The following is a 14,968-nucleotide window of genomic DNA, read 5'->3' as shown; positions in this document are numbered from 1 at the left end:
GGGCCCGGCCCCCAGCCAGCCGCAGGGGCAGGCCCGGGGGTTCGGGGCGCCCCGCTCCCCTCCCCCGCCTCTGCAGGCAGGCCGGGCGGCGAGGGAAGTCGTTGGGGGGAGCCTGGGTTCCGGCTGGAGCCTCGGCTTCCCGTCCTGCCCCCAAGGGGCAGGAAGCAGGGCCGGGGGAGGCCAGCTCAGGCCTTCCTGCCCCCTCCCTCAGACAGGCCTGGGACCTGGGACGGGGTCAGCGTGAGAGGGAGAAAGGGAGGGGTGAGGTGGGGGGAGGGAGAGAAAGCCCCCTTCCCCCTAGATCTCTGGACATCCAGCGCGTTGGTGTCTTTCGTGTTTCTAATGCGAATTTGTATGTGTGTGTCCCAGCAAGCTTTGTGGTGTGAATTTTGTGTGTCCAGCATAGGGGTCTCTAACACACGGCTGGGTGCCTGACGGCTGTGTTGGGTATGGACCAAGGGGGATTTTCATCTGGTGTCTCTCCAGCACGGGTTCAACTGTGTGTGTGTGAGACCGTGCTGCATTTGCTGTGCCTGCACCTGTGTTTTGTGTTTCTGCTGCACAAGCCAGTGTGCACTCTGGGTTCCGTGTCCGGACACTGTGTGACTCGGCTAGTCTGCGTGTATGAGTTGGTTGTATCCCTGGGGTGTGTTACGTGTCTGGATTTTTTCTCAGCACACTTGCTCTTCTTTTCTGGGTGTAAATTTGCACATTATTAGCATAAGCTTGATGAGAAGTGTGGGTGTTTTCCGTGTATGTTTACGGGTCTGAGAAGTGTGTTTCCAGGAGGTATTGTGTGTGCGCGCGTGCACTGTGTTTCCTACTCAGGATGGTCTCACTGCCTGTGTGTGGCGGTCCCCAGTGTTTGTGTCTGTGGGTGAGTAGCTTCTGGGTTACGTTTTGTGATCAGTGTGTGCGTCGCTGGTATTCCGAGCATGTTTGTGTGTCTCCCACATGCTTGCTGTCCTCCTCCCAGTGTGTCCGTCTCCGGGACTGGTGCTCGCAGCCTCTAGGGGTGTCTGTGAGCAGGTGGCGTCTGCATTTTGTGTCCCCACATGTGGGCTGATGACTTCAGTGTGTGAGCAGTCGTGTGGGTCTCTATTTTGCTCTATCACTCTCGAGTTTTCAGTGGGGTGTGTTCATGTTCACAAGCAGCTGCACGTGTGGGGCTGCATTTGTGCTGGTGTTTCCAGGGATGGGGGGCATCCTGTGTCCCTAGTGAAGCCGCTGGCATCCCGAGCGATGCGGCCTCCATGCTGAGTGCAGGCTGTGCCTGCGGCACGTCCCCTTGCCGGCTGGTGCCACGTTGGCTCGGGGCTGGCCGTGGCGGGCAGGGCAGGGCAGGGGCTGTGGTGGGCACTGGACCCACGCCCGGACCTCAGTATAAATATCTTGGGCTGCCGGCGACTGTGTTTACTTGGCCCCAGCCCGGGGGCGGCAGCAGCCGGGCAGGTCTTGGGGGTGGGGGTGACCAGGCCACAGCACAGTCACTTCCTTCTGGCCAGACAGGCCGCAGCCTCCCTGCCCCCTTTCTGGGTGGGGGCGAGGTGGTGACCCCTCATTCTGGGCTCCCAGGGGCCACCAGTGAAGCCCTGACCCCGACACCCCCGCTGGGCTTCCCAGGATCTGGGAGAGAGACCAGCAGAGACGGGACAAGGGCGGTGGGCCAGGAGACAGCGGAGAGAGGGGTAGGAAAAAATGAGGGTGAAGACGAGGCGGCGGGGGGCGGGGGGGGCTCTGACAGAAAGGCACGGGGACGCGGAGACAGAGAGGGAGGGAATGACAAGGAGGGAGAGGACAGAAGAGGAGGCAGAGGCCCGGGCACAACGAGGGGGAAGAGAAGGGGCTGAGAGAGGGGAGATGAGAAGTGATGGGGAGACGATGACAGTCAGAGCTGCAGAGACAGACCGAAAGGGAAGACGGAGCTAGGGGAGAGGCAGAGGAAGGAGACAGCAGCAGCAGGGAGAAGGGACAGCGAGGCAGGCGGTTGGAGGGGATGAGGAGAGAGGGGCAGGACGCAAAGAGGTGTCAGACATGGGGGGTGGGGTGGCAGCCAGCAGAGCCTGGCCAGGACAGACAGGAGACACGGGGGGGGGGGCCGGATGCCCTCGGAGGGGCTCTCCCTTCCCTGACTCAGCCTCTCCGCCCACCCCAACCCCAAAACCAGGAGTGGAGGGGCAGGCGCCTCTCTGGGCACCTCCAGGTCTCAGCGGGTCTGAGGCTGTGATGGGGGAGTGCCTCTGGGCTCCACCTCGGTCTCTGAGACAGACGCTCCTTCTCTGCCATCTGACTAACCCTAATTCTGACTCAATTGCCGTCTCTCATCACTTAGAAAATGTATGTAACGAATTTAGGTATGGCACAGTGTATCACAAATTTAATGATCAAATGACAGACCGCTGAAAAATGCGCCCATCACCCAGGGCTGATGCCTGTATTATGAAAGACCTCTCACAACTTGAGGGCAGCAATACAAGCACCCGAGACAAACGTCTCTCCCAACTGTGAGTCTAGCTGGCTGGCTCGCCTTGGGCCTCCTCTGGGAGACACCCTATCAGTACTGACAGTTTATACTGCATGGGACCTCTGTGATGGTTCAGTGACTCAGGTACTAAACACTAGATGATGCTGTCCATCTGTGCACAGGAAGGACAGTGCCTAGCGCGCCAGGAGGGCCCCAAAGGTGTTAGCTGCTGTTATCCTCAACAGCTAACTCTCCTTCAGTCGTTACCCCTGAAGAAGTCTGCGTCTGTCTACTCTGTGTGGCCCTGAGAGCGGACAGGCAGGCCAGGAGGTGGTCTCCAGGACTTACGATTCTACACCCGAGTTTCCATCTCTGATGGCCACGTGGCCTTGAGTACGTGACATCTCCTTTCTGGGCCTCCTGTGACCCACATACGGGATGGAGCTGAGCCCCTCGTTCGCGGGGCTGTGTGGAGGATTCAGTGCAGCATCGGGCACCTTGCTGGGGCCTGGCACAGGACAGAACTGCTCAGTAACCGGAAGTTTCCTTATTTAATAGTCTGTCTGAACATCCCTTGGCCTCTTGTCTAGCTCTCACTTTCTGTGTCTGGCTCTAATTCCAGTTAAGCCAGAGGGCAGAGGCGAGGCCTGGGGGTCAAAAGCTGTGGCCCCAGGAGTCCGTGGGGTCTCCCTGGCACTCTGGGCCCCATGCTGGAGAAGGCAGTTTTGAGGGTCCTTCAGGCCTGGCTCACAGGAGTGAGGGGTCCCCGGGCCCCACCTCTCTAACACATGGCCTGTGTCCTCCCCCGCTAGCAGCTGGCCCCTTCCCTGCGTATGTCTACTGGGGGAGCGTGAGCTGGGTATGGGGGCATGGGAAGGCGGGATGCCTGGGTTCCCACAGGCCAGTGGCTGAGTCACCAGGCGGCCATCTGGCTCCCATTAGCCCAGGGCGGCAGGGGGCTCGGTGGGGCCGGCTTGGGGCAGGGATGCTGGGGCCGGCTGTGTGTGTGTGTGTGTGATGACTCAGGACCCATGATAACAGCCTGTGCATATTTTGGAAGTGTAAACAGGAGAGGGAGGTGGAGGAAGTGAAGGAAGGGAAAATTGTGGCTGGGCAGAGGGGGGCTGGTGGGGCTGGGAGGGGAAAGTCCCTCCTCTCCCTCTATACCCGACCTGGCAGGCCCACGATCCCACGCTGCCCCTGCACACCTCTCCCAAACCTGGGTCCTGAGGGAGAGGTGAGAGCTGGTGGCCACCCCCAAGGTCTCCCCACTGCCCACAGCGAGGCCTGATTACTCCGCAGTCAGGCTCTGTGGCCCACAGCAGCCAGGATGGGGGATGCTCAGGGCCTTGCGGGGGGGTACTAAAACCCAGAGATAAAGGCTGAGAGACAGAGAGGGTCAGAGCCAGCACAGAGGCTGCAAAAGATGGAGGGAGGCCGAAGGAGATGGAACATAACAGAGGCAAGGAGGTGCGAGTGTGAGACTGAGTCTCAAGCACAGAGGGGCAGGAGAGCAGAGGCGGGGCTGGGGAGGGAGAGGCGGAGCTCCGCTCTGGGTTCAACCTGGCCAGCTCCAGCGACAAAGGGCCCCACTGGCCTAGGTCAAGGGGAGGATGTTCATCCTGGGCCCTGTTGTGGGGACAGAGGCCGAGGCACAGAGAGAGGGGGAGAAAGAGAAAGACAGAAAGGAAAAAGAGGGAGGTGGAGAAAGAGCGAGAGACACAGAAAGCAGGAGACAGAAAGGTGGTGAGAAAAAGACTGAGAGAGAGGAGAGAGGAGGGAGAGGCACCAGGGTTCAGGGGGAGAAGGAAATGGAGAGCAAGGGGGAGGGGGCCGTGGAGATGGGACCAGACCTAGCGAGGCTTGGTGGTATAGGGCAGCCACCCTGCTGTCGCCTAGAGAAAGTCACTGAGCCGGCCTGGCCTGTAACCAGCAGCCTCGTTGGGGCGGGGGACGGGGCGGGCGCCGCAGCCATCAGTCCCCGTCCAGCTCTGGGCTGGGTGCGTCCTCGGGCTCCTCCTCGTCGAAGTACCTCTCCTCTTCATCCCGGGCCACGATGTCCAGGTTGTCGAAGTCAGGGTTGTCGTCCACGGTGCTGCAAGGGGAGGGGGGAGCTGTCAGGGGCTGGCTCTGCCTGCACCCCAGCCTCCCCGCTTCTGTGGAGAGGAGCTGGGGCCTGGGGCCCCCTGAAGTGAAAGGCCATAGGCTGGCAGCTGTAAGTCAGAGCGAACTTAACAGCTGGGTTATGTTGCCTCTCTCAGGGCTTCAAACAAAAGGCAGCATTTTCCAAAGCAGAGATTTTACATGAAAACTTCTGGTTTCTCTTAAAAAGCCAGAAGATGTGGTGACACATGGGCCCACATCTGGGCCCTGAGGCAGTGGTTCTCAACCAGGAAGATTCTGCACCCCCCCCCCCAAGGAACATTTGTGATAACTGGAGACATTTTGGTGGTTACAAGTTGGGGGGCTGCTACTGGCATCCAGTGGTGGACATCAGGGATGCTGCTCGACACCTGCCACACACAGGACAAACGGTTATCCAGCCCCAAAGGTCCACAGTGCTGAAGTTGAGAAACCTTGCCCTCAGGCAACAAGTGATCCTTAGTTGTGAGGAGGACCCCCGGTTGTGCTCCAAACCCTACCAGGCTCCCTCACACTCTCTTTGGTGCAGGAAGCCCTGTCCAATCCAGCCCCGCCACTCCCTGATGAGACCGCCTCCCCCTCACCCCTCACATACCGTGCTGTTCCTCTGTGCCCCTCAAGGCTCTTGCACCTGCTGCCCCCCCTGCCAGGAACACTCTTCCCCAGGGTATTGATGTCGCCTACCCCTCACTTCCTGCAGGTCTTTGCTCCAATGTCACCTGCTCAGAGAGCCTTCCCCGGCCACCTCATCACCCTGCTCCCACCCCCAATGCCGGGACCCTGCTCTGTCTTTCTTCCTGGCCCCATCGCCACTAGATGTTTCGCACCTCCAGCACCTCCATTCCGCTCCTTGCTGCCTTCCTCGCCAGAGTGGGACTCCTTCAGGGCAGGGAACCCTTCCGTCGGTTTTGTTCCCTGCTTCATCCCCAGTCTGGACCCAGCAGTGCCGGGCACCTGGTGGCTGAAGGCAGCTCAGCAGCTGTCCCTCGGAGAGGGGACAGGCTTCAGTCCCCACCACGCCCCGTTCCTCGCACCAGGGCCGACTTCCTCGTGGGCACCTGGCTTTATGACAGCAGTGGTGCCCTTACGAGGGCTCCCCACAGCCCAGGGACTCTACTCACTGCCTTGTGTGGAACACTGAGATCAGTCAATGGAATAGTGCATCAGCCAGACTCGCCTCTGGAGCTGGGGATCCCGGACTGGACCAGCGAGGCTCTGGTACCAGGCGCTGCTGTAGCTGTGGCAATCATGACACCACTCCCCGCGCCCCCGCCGCCATTCTACTGACGAGGCCCTGAGGCTCTGCTTGTTCGTATGTCATGGGGGCTGGGTTTGAAACCAGGGCCCTCTGCTGCCACACCTGATGTTCCAGACCACAAGGCGAGGCTGCCTCCGTTGACAAAACCATTTATCTTTTTTTACTTTGATACTTCACTCGCCTGTGTCCTTTTCCCTGATGGCAAAATCCTTTTCCAAAGCAGGTGGCCCAGGTATCTTATCCCTGGGGTTCTACTGGAGAAATGAACAACCAGCACTGCAGGGGCACCCACCACAGGCCCCTCCACGCCAGGCATTACCCTGCCAGGGATTACTTCCTGCAGCATGAGGAAGTCCGGGGTCCTGGGGGACACTTAGGAAGCTTGGAGTACTGGCATCCTACCAGGCCACCACCACCACCTACCCAAACGGGAATGTTCCAGTGTTTTATCAATATGGAGCTGAACGTCAGCCCTGCTCACTCCCCTCCTTCAGGTGAGGGGACAGGCTCGGAGAGGGACAAAGCTACTCCAAGGTCACCCACTGATCTCTGATCTGAAACCCTTAGGCTGTGTGACCCCAGAGCCCATGTCCTGTGGGGTGCCAGGCTGGGGGACTGGTGGTGGGGTGCGGGGAGGGCACGGGAGCACCTGTAGTCAAAGTCCCCATCCTTGCCGTCCAGGAAGTGCTGGTGCATCCGGCTGGTGAACTCTTCCCGCAGGATCAGCCTCTCTTCCGAGTCGGGGACCCAGGCCTCCAAGTCTTTGTCAGGCCTCTGGTCTGTAGGGGGAGACACCCAGGGTGGGGTGTGTGAGGACTGTGCTGAACACACCTCCACAGAGAGCTGCATCCTTCGTGCTGGGTGGCACTGGGAACACAGCAGTGACCAAGACGGCCCCGTCCCTACCTTCCTGGGGCACACACTGAACACGTGACAACACAGTGCTCTGGAGGCCACAGAGCAGGGTTGGGACCTGACGCCTGAAGGGTGGCAAAGGGAAGGCACTCCTGGCAGAGGGAACGGCATGAGCAAAGGCCTGGAGGTGAGGGACTGCTTGGTGTCTTCGAGGAGCAGGGACAGGGATGCCGGAGAGGACGGGAAGGGCCAGGGCACTCAGGCCAGGTAGGGCAGGGCCGTGATCTGCTCCCGCAGGTGGGCCTGGCCTAGTGCTGTGGAGCTGAGACACACCAGCCTGGGGCCAGGCTGTGCGACACCGGGGCCTCCCCACCGCCGGGCCTCACCTTCCTGGTCGCTGTCCTCCTCCTCCTCCTCCTCCAAGCAGGCCTCCTCCTCCTCCTGCTGCTGGAGCAGCCGCTGCCGCAGCTCCCGCTCCTGGTAGGACTGGAGCAGCAGGTCAGAGAGCGGGCAGGCGGGAGTGCCGGGGGGGCCGGGCTTGGGTGGCCGCTGGGCCGGGGTGCGGGCGCTGAGCTCCTCTAGGGTCAGGTACTGCCCGATGTACTGCTCATACAGCAGCGGGGCCCGAAACCGCATCTGCTCGTCGCTGAAGTACTCGCCCTCTGCACGGAGGAGACAGGGTGGGCGTGGGGGCAAGGGCCTGCGGGCCAGGCGCGGGGCTGGGCGGAGGGTGAGTGGGCCTGCGCAGACCTGTGTCCGCCCAGGCGTGGGACTGCGCTGACAGGAAGCCGTAGACACACAAGTGTGAGTGTGATCGTCCACATTCAGCAATGTATACAAACACACGCAGATGCCTGAGGTCGTGACCACGGGAACTCATGCACGTGTCTAAGCACGTGTGCGCGACCAGGCCTGTATCTACGTGTGGACTTATGTGTCCAAACATGTAGGGTACACAGGTTGCTGGACATCCTGGCCTGAGGCACTGCTGGCCTAGGGCCCGTGTACAACTGTGCCTGGGCAGGATTCGTGTGTGTGTGTGTGTGTGTGTGTGTGTGTACACTGCTGTGGGTCCCTGCATCTGGGAGCTGGTGTGCAGGACGTTGCGGGCAGGTATACTGTGCATGGAAGCCAGTATGTAGACTGTGTGTGCCTGTCTGCTGAGCCCCATTCTGGCTGTTGGTGCACACACCTGGACGCGCCTGCACTGCTGGGCACGTAAGTGTACATCTTCATGGAGCAGACGTGTGTGTGCACAGCGTCAGGTCTAGCAGGGCATCTGCCCAGGTGTGGGTGTCCCTGTTGGTCTTCCAGACCCCAGATCTCACCTCTCCCCAGAGCGTTCCTCTCTGCAACCACCCCTTCTGAGGGCCTGGCTTCCCCACTCCCCAAACCCAGGGCCTTCATACGTCTCCTGATGTCTCTTCCAGCATAGGCAGCTCTGTCCCTCAGATAATAGCTAAGCCTGCCCAGCCCCTCCCGCCGCTGGTCCTAGCCCCGCCCTCAGAGCCCAGGAATCCTGGGACCATCCCTGTCCTGCCCTCCATCTTGCCTTCTCTCTCTTACCCGCCTCTCTCTGTTCCCCATGTTTCCCACCACATTGTTTCTCTCCCTCCTTCTCCCTATCTTTCACTGTCACTCTCTCTCTCTGGGTCTCAGTTTCTCCCTCCCCTCCTCTGCCCCTCTGTCTCCACCCATCTCTGTCTCTCTGGCTTTCTCAGTTTCTGTCACCTAACCCCACTTCTTTCATTCACTCATCCTCCCTCCTCTCTTCATCCCTGCTCCTCATCGGTCTCTGTGCTCCACTCTCTCCGGATCCCTTTCTCTACAGCCTGTGCCTTCTCCCTAACTAGAATCTTAACTCACTCTCTCCTTCATTTGCTCTCATCTTTTTTTTTTTTTTTTTTTTTTTTTTGCGGTACGCGGGCCTCTCACCGTTGTGGCCTCTCCCGTTGCGGAGCACAGGCTCCGGACGCGCAGGCTCAGCGGCCATGGCTCACGGGCCCAGCTGCTCCGCGGCATGTGGGATCTTCCCGGACCGGGGCACGAACCCGTGTCCCCTGCATCGGCAGGCGGACTCTCAACCACTGCGCCACCAGGGAAGCCCCTGCTCTCATCTTTTAACTTTAGTTCTGGTGTCTTTGGTCACAAAGCTGCTTGTAACTACATCATGGTCAAAAAGGTACCAATCTTACAAAAATAATAAGTAAACAAATAAAAAAGAGAAATGTACCAATGTTTTCCTTCATGCTTTTCACATGTGTTTTTTTTTCAAGAGGCCTTTGCCTCTCCTGGGTCAGGAACATATTCCCCTAGGTTTCTGTCAATGCCTCTGTGTACAGTGTGAGGTACGGATCTAGTTTCCCTGAGGGGTAACCAGTTCTCACAGTGCTGGATACTGTGTCCTTGGCCTGCTGGTCTGAAATGGCACTTCTGTTATCTACTAAATTCTGACCCTTCTCACTGCCTGTCCCATTCTCTTCCCTTGGGTCCCTGTTTGTCTCTCCCTATCTCACCCTGTCACCTCACATTTCTGTCTCTGTCTCTGCCCGGGTCCCTGTCTTAAAACTTATCTCCCAGGATCTCTGTCTGCGTTTCTGTTCCTGCATCCTTGTTTCTTACTTCCTCTGCTTCAGTCTCCCCTCCCACCCAACCTGTCCGCCCCCACACCTTGGATGAGCTCACGCAGGGCAGCGTAGCGGCGGTTACGCAGGCGGGTGCGCAAGGTGCGGGGTCGGGTGCTGCCTTGCCAGGCAACTTCGGCACAGTAGAAGTCCGCGCGGTGGTCACCGCGCAAGTGGCCAAAGCAGGCCAGGTGCTCCTCCCGGAGGCCTGTCCGGAAGCGCTCCAGGAACACCAGTGGCTTCTCATGGTACAGCTGGCCCAAGATGGCCACCTTCTCCTGCTCGGTCAGGTCGGGCTCGCCCTGCTGCTGGCTGCACACGGGCAGGCGGCTGGCAGCCACGGCGTGCAGCATAGCACTCACCGCCGCGTCCTCGACCTCTGAGGGGTCAGTGTCTAGGGCCCTTGGCGCTCCTTCTGCTGCTTCTGCCTTGTCCTGGGGTCTGGATGGGACCGGCGTCCAGCTCAGCTCCCCCCAGTGCCCAGGACTGGGCTCCGTGCAGCCTGTGGGGAGAGGGAAGATCAGTCAGTCCGGGGATGGGAAAGCGGATGGGGCAGTGGGTGAAAGGGACTGGGTGCTCACTCACTCACTCATTTCACATTTATTGAGCACCTACTATATTCTGGGCACCCTTCTAGGCCCTAGAGATACCACAGTAAGCAAGAGATTGACAGTTTAGTAGGGAACGCAGGCATGTGAAAACACAGTTAGTGAAAACATATAGTGCGTTAGGTGGTTCCAAGAGCTGTGTAGGAAAATAAAAAGGGAAGGAGGAGGGAATGGGGGTGAGGCTGCAATTTTAAATGGACAGTCAGAGAAGGCCTTGCCAAAAAGGTGACATTTCAGTAGAGACGTGAGGTGGTGAGGGACTGAGCCACGAGATTTCTGTGGGAACTGGCAGAGGGAACAGCCAGTGCAAAGGCCCTGAGATAGTGTGCTTGGTGTATTTACTTGGTCCTTGACCACTTCATTCATTGATTCACTCAATTTTGCCTTTTCCCTTGCTCACGAAATCATCAATACATCAATACATTCACTAACGCGTTCACTCACTCACTCATTCATTCTCTCCTACTCATTTGCATACCCATCCAACCACTCTTCAGCAACTCCAAATCTATGCCAGCCCTGAGCTGCGCAATGCTGAGGACCCCCGGAGGGATCCAGTTCAGCTCCCAGGGAGCACCCTGTCTGATGGGGGAAGACAGGCAAGGTCAAAGACAGCACAGGCACTGGTAACAGAAAAGCTGAGCGCTGGGCAAACCCTGGTGCAAGCTGCTTCTCAAAAGTGGTGGCAACTGGAGCAAGGCTACAGCAAGCAGGAAATAAGTGAAGACAGGAGGTACAGACAACTCCTTCAGCTTGGCTGGGGTGGGGAAGAGAAAGAGGGTGGTGGTTATAGGCACAACAGGTTTCAGGGAGGGTTTTTTTTTTTTTTCTTTTTTCTCGGTACGCAGGCCTCTCACTGTGTGGCCTCTCCCGTTGCGGAGCACAGGCTCCGGACGCGCAGGCTCAGCGGCCATGGCTCATGGGTCCAGCCGCTCCGCGGCATGTGGGATCCTCCTGGACCAGGGCACGAACCTGCGTCCCCTGCATCGGCAGGTGGACTCCCAACCACTGTGCCACCAGGGAAGCCCCTCAGGGAGGGTTTTAATGACTGAGCAAGAGAAGACTGGGCTGGACCAGGTAAAGGGGCTGTGGAGGAGGGGACAGGAGGGGGTCGTGGTTAAAAAGACGCTTGGGAGGCCGAGTAGGACAAGTCATTGGAATGAAGGGCTGGGAGGTGAGGGAGGTATCCAGTTAGGTACAGGGCTCTGGCCAGGGGACTGGTCAAATTGTCCCTGACACAGAGACATGGATGAGGAGCAAGCCTGGGGGAAGATGCTGAGGCTGGTTTGGGGCATGGACGGTATGACAGGCCCAGGAGACATCCAAGGGGAGGCATTTACAAGACTGCTGGTACATGGGAGACTTCTCAGGGGAGAAGTGTTGTGCTGGGGACTGAGTTATGGGAGTCGTCAGAGCAAAGAACAGAAGTAAAGCTGAAGGAAATAAGAAGTCGCGGGGAGGGTGGGGGGAGTGTGTAAGGTATGGAAAGAGAAGAGGGGTCAAGAAACAGTCCTGACTGGATGGGGAGAAGACATGTCTGTGAAGGAGGCTGTGAGAGGCTAAAAAATGGCCCCCAAAAGATAGTCACGTCTTAATTCCTGGAACCCGTGAATGTTACCTTACATGGCCAAAAAAAAAAAAAAAAAAAAAAAGGGGTCTTGGCATATATGATTAAATTATGGATCTTGAGATAGGGGGATTATCTTGGATTATCCAGGTGGGCCCTAAACGCCATTACAAGTGTCCTATAAGAGGGAGATTTGACACACACAGAGGAGAACCCAAGGTGAAGACAGACAGAAGCAGAGATTGGAGTGATGTGGCCACAAACCAAGGAATGCCAGGAGCCACCAGAAGCTGGAAAAGGTGAGGAATGGGTTCTCCCTTAAAGCCTCTGAGGGAGCTCTCCATGGCCCTGCTGACACCTTGATTTCAACCCAGTGATACTGACTTCAGACTTCTGGCTTCCAGAACTGTAAGAGAATAAATTTCTGTTGTTTTAAGCCAGCCAGTTTGTGGTCGTTTGTTACAACAGCCCCAGGAAACTAATACTGGCTGAGCAGGAGCCCGAGATAGGAAGGATATCAGAAGGAGTGGTGTCACAGAAACCAAGGGAATATTTTCAAGGAGGATGGAGGGGTCAATGGCATTGAATTCTCCAAGTAGTCTAATAAGGAAAAAACTGAACAGGGTGACTCAGTTTAATTACACAGGGGGGTCACTGCGGACCCCGATGGGTGCAGTTTCTGAAGGTAAAAGCCAGACTGCAGTGGGTGGGTAGTGAGGAAATGGAGGCAAGTGTGCATGACTCTTTGGAGAAGATAAATGGTATCTGGAAGGCAGCATGGAATCAAGGGATAGATTTTCTTTTTAGGTTAAAGCTTTTTTCTTATTATGGAAACTTTCAAACATGCACATAAGTAGAAAGTACAATGAGCACCCCCCCCCACCATATATCCATCATCCAGCTTCAAAAATGACCAATTCTTGTCCAGTGATGTTTCAACCAACCTCTCAACCGCACTTCACCCCACACGGGATTACTCTGAAGCACCAGGATAGAATTTTTTTTTTTTTTTCTGTGGTAGGTACGCGGGCCTCTCTCTGTTGTGGCCTCTTCCGTTGTGGAGCACAGGCTCCGGATGCGCAGGCTCAGCGGCCATGGCTCACGGGCCCAGCCGCTCCGCGGCATGTGGGATCTTTCCGGACCGGAGCACGAACCCGTGTCCCCTGCATCGGCAGGCGGACTCTCAACCACTGCGCCACCAGGGAAGCCCCCAGGATAGAATTTTAAGATGAGCAAAACAAAAGCATTTTAGGTACTGATGGGGAGGCATCAGGAGAAATAGACTGAAAATGCAAAAGAGAGAGATGGGGGAGCATAGAAATGGATTAACGACCCTGAGGAAGCAGATGGGACTGTGGACTTTCGGAGAACGGGAATTAGAATGAAATGGGGGGAGCCGTTAGTATGGTCTAAGTAGAGTTTGCATGGGACAGGAGGAAGCAAGGGAAGGAGGTAACTTGAGAAGCACGGTTGGCTGGGACAATGGGAGAGCCCAGGACAGAGACGTTTATGTTAGCCTGAGAGCTTGGTAAGGAACTAGATTAGCCTAGGACACGGAAAGAGCCGGCTGGAACTTGGAAGAGGTTAATTTCGGGGGAGGGGATGGGGTAAAGGAGGTCAGCCTGCAACGAAAGGGGTTAATCTGACAAAGTGGTGAAGGGAACAGTTAGGGCCGAGGGCAGGTGTCCCCCTTTTTTGGTTTCTTTTGCGGTACGCGGGCCTCTCACTGTTGTGGCCTCTCCCGTTGCGGAGCACAGGCTCCGGACGCGCAGGCTCAGCGGCCATGGCTCACGGGCCCAGCCGCTCCGCGGCATGTGGGATCTTCCCGGACCGGGGCACGAGCCCGTGTCCTCTGCATCGGAAGGCGGACTCTCAACCACTGCGCCACCAGGGAAGCCCAGGAGTCCCCTTTTAAAGAGTCCTCCTTCGCCTTCACGGGGAATCATTTCCCAGTGACACCGCAACTCCACCCTCCCGCCGCCTCCGCGTGGCCAGGACCTCACCTTCACCGGGTTCCGTCGCCGCCGTCGCAGTCGCAGTCGCTGTCGCTACGGCCTCCATCCCGATTCTCTACGACTTGTTACCTGCTGTGGCAGGCTCCGCACACCATACCCGCCCCAGGTCCTCAGCGGCCACTTCCGGCCGAGCACACTCCCGGGGCCGGGTGCCCCGCAGCACCAGGAACCAAAGTTCCGGGACGAAGTTGGATTTTCCTATGCGCATGCGTGCTTCCGCCCGGCCCCCGCCCACCCCAGGCAGGAAAAGGGCACCAGGGTCAGATAGATTCTTCCGGCACGCCGCACCCCCGCAATTAGAACCGCTGCGAAACTGGACTATCAAGAGGGAAGGCTTGTTCACCCTGTGACTGCTGTGACTCCAGGGCCCAGCATGCTTAATTTGGGGATGAATGGTTTGAATGACCACCCTCCAGGGTCTCTGAGGGCCTGGGCTCTGGCTTAGACCCCAGGCTATCTTATTTCTTCACCACCTCAAGAATATTTACTAAGCCTTGTCGCTTGCTTCTGTCACCACACCCAGTCCCTGCTTAGCATGAGATAGGTGGTGAGATCAGAGACTCAACTTCCCACTTTGTGCTCCCAGGACCTGAAGAATCTTCAGGTGTGGAGAGACCTTGGTCCTGATTTGCCCTACGTGACGGGTAGGGACTCACATTCAAGTGTTACCAGTGCCCTACGTGGGCAGGGCTGATGGACCCAGAGGTCCAGCTAAGGGAGCTGCCCACCCCAGCCTGGAGGGCCATGGGAAGGTTCTTTTCTGAGAGTAAAGGACACCCAAACTGAGACCTGAAAAATGATCAGGAATCAGGATAAGAGGGAGGTAGAGAAGGGTCTCATGTAGGAGGATGGGCAAGGCAAACCCCTGGAGAGGAAGGCAGGCATCAATAGTTCTGGTTGCTTCTGTATGGCCAGGTAATAGGAAAGGAGTTCTAACTTGAAGGTCATGATCGGGCTGCAAGGATTGGAAAACCTCACAAATCTTTATGCAAAATTCCACGTACACATGTATTTCCAAGGCAGAAGTTCATGGCATTTAGATTCTAAAAGGGATTTGTGATTCCCCTAGAACAAACTAGTGATCTTAAGTTTGAAAGGGGAGTGGTAAAAGGTAATGCCAGTGAGGTCACCAGGGGCCAGGCATGTGGAGCCTGTAAGCCATATTAAGTAGCTTGAGCTCCTTTATCCTGTGGGGAGTGAGCAGGGGGGTACCAGGGTAAGGGACTGGAGGTCAGCGAGATCTGTGAGGAGGCTGATGCAGTAACCCAGATATTAAGGCCAAAGGCAGAGGAATAACTTCCCGTTTGCATTCCCAGGATAAGGGATCTGGAGGAAAGTGGCTCATTTGTCACTTGGGATAGATGGGGACTGACTACACTTAAGACATATTGCCAGGAGAGGCCAGCAGAGGGCACTGTTGCCCAACACATGGACC

General features: G+C 57.3%; 1 protein-coding gene across 5 annotated transcripts; it reads right to left on the bottom strand.

The window, feature by feature from the left end:
- Window positions 1-2,362: 2,362 nt before the first annotated feature.
- On the bottom strand, window positions 2,363-13,737 carry CCDC97 (coiled-coil domain containing 97). 5 transcript variants are annotated; one of them, XR_003795970.1, is made up of 6 exons: window positions 12,463-13,488; window positions 9,390-9,845; window positions 7,106-7,381; window positions 6,514-6,643; window positions 4,318-4,559; window positions 2,363-2,972 (listed from the first exon to the last, which is right to left on the bottom strand). XR_003795970.1 is itself a non-coding variant. In XM_029238536.1 (5 exons), the coding sequence occupies exons 1-5, from the start codon at window positions 13,577-13,579 to the stop codon at window positions 4,439-4,441; spliced, it is 1,041 nt and encodes a 346-aa protein (XP_029094369.1). In that variant the 5' UTR covers window positions 13,580-13,737; the 3' UTR covers window positions 2,363-4,438. The 5 variants fall into 5 exon arrangements, 4 of the variants coding, with proteins under 4 accessions (XP_029094369.1, XP_029094348.1, XP_029094361.1 ...); XM_029238536.1 differs by lacking the exon at window positions 12,463-13,488 and adding an exon at window positions 13,522-13,737 and having other exon boundaries at window positions 2,363-4,559; XM_029238515.1 differs by having other exon boundaries at window positions 2,363-4,559.
- Window positions 13,738-14,968: the final 1,231 nt, after the last annotated feature.

This window comes from Monodon monoceros, unplaced genomic scaffold, assembly GCF_005190385.1.
Source record: "Monodon monoceros isolate NGI ecotype Baffin Bay Population unplaced genomic scaffold, NGI_Narwhal_1 Super_Scaffold_10, whole genome shotgun sequence".
Lineage (NCBI taxonomy): Eukaryota > Metazoa > Chordata > Mammalia > Artiodactyla > Monodontidae > Monodon > Monodon monoceros.
The sequence above is the reverse complement of the archived record's forward strand: the minus strand, read 5'-3'. Positions and strand labels throughout refer to the sequence as shown.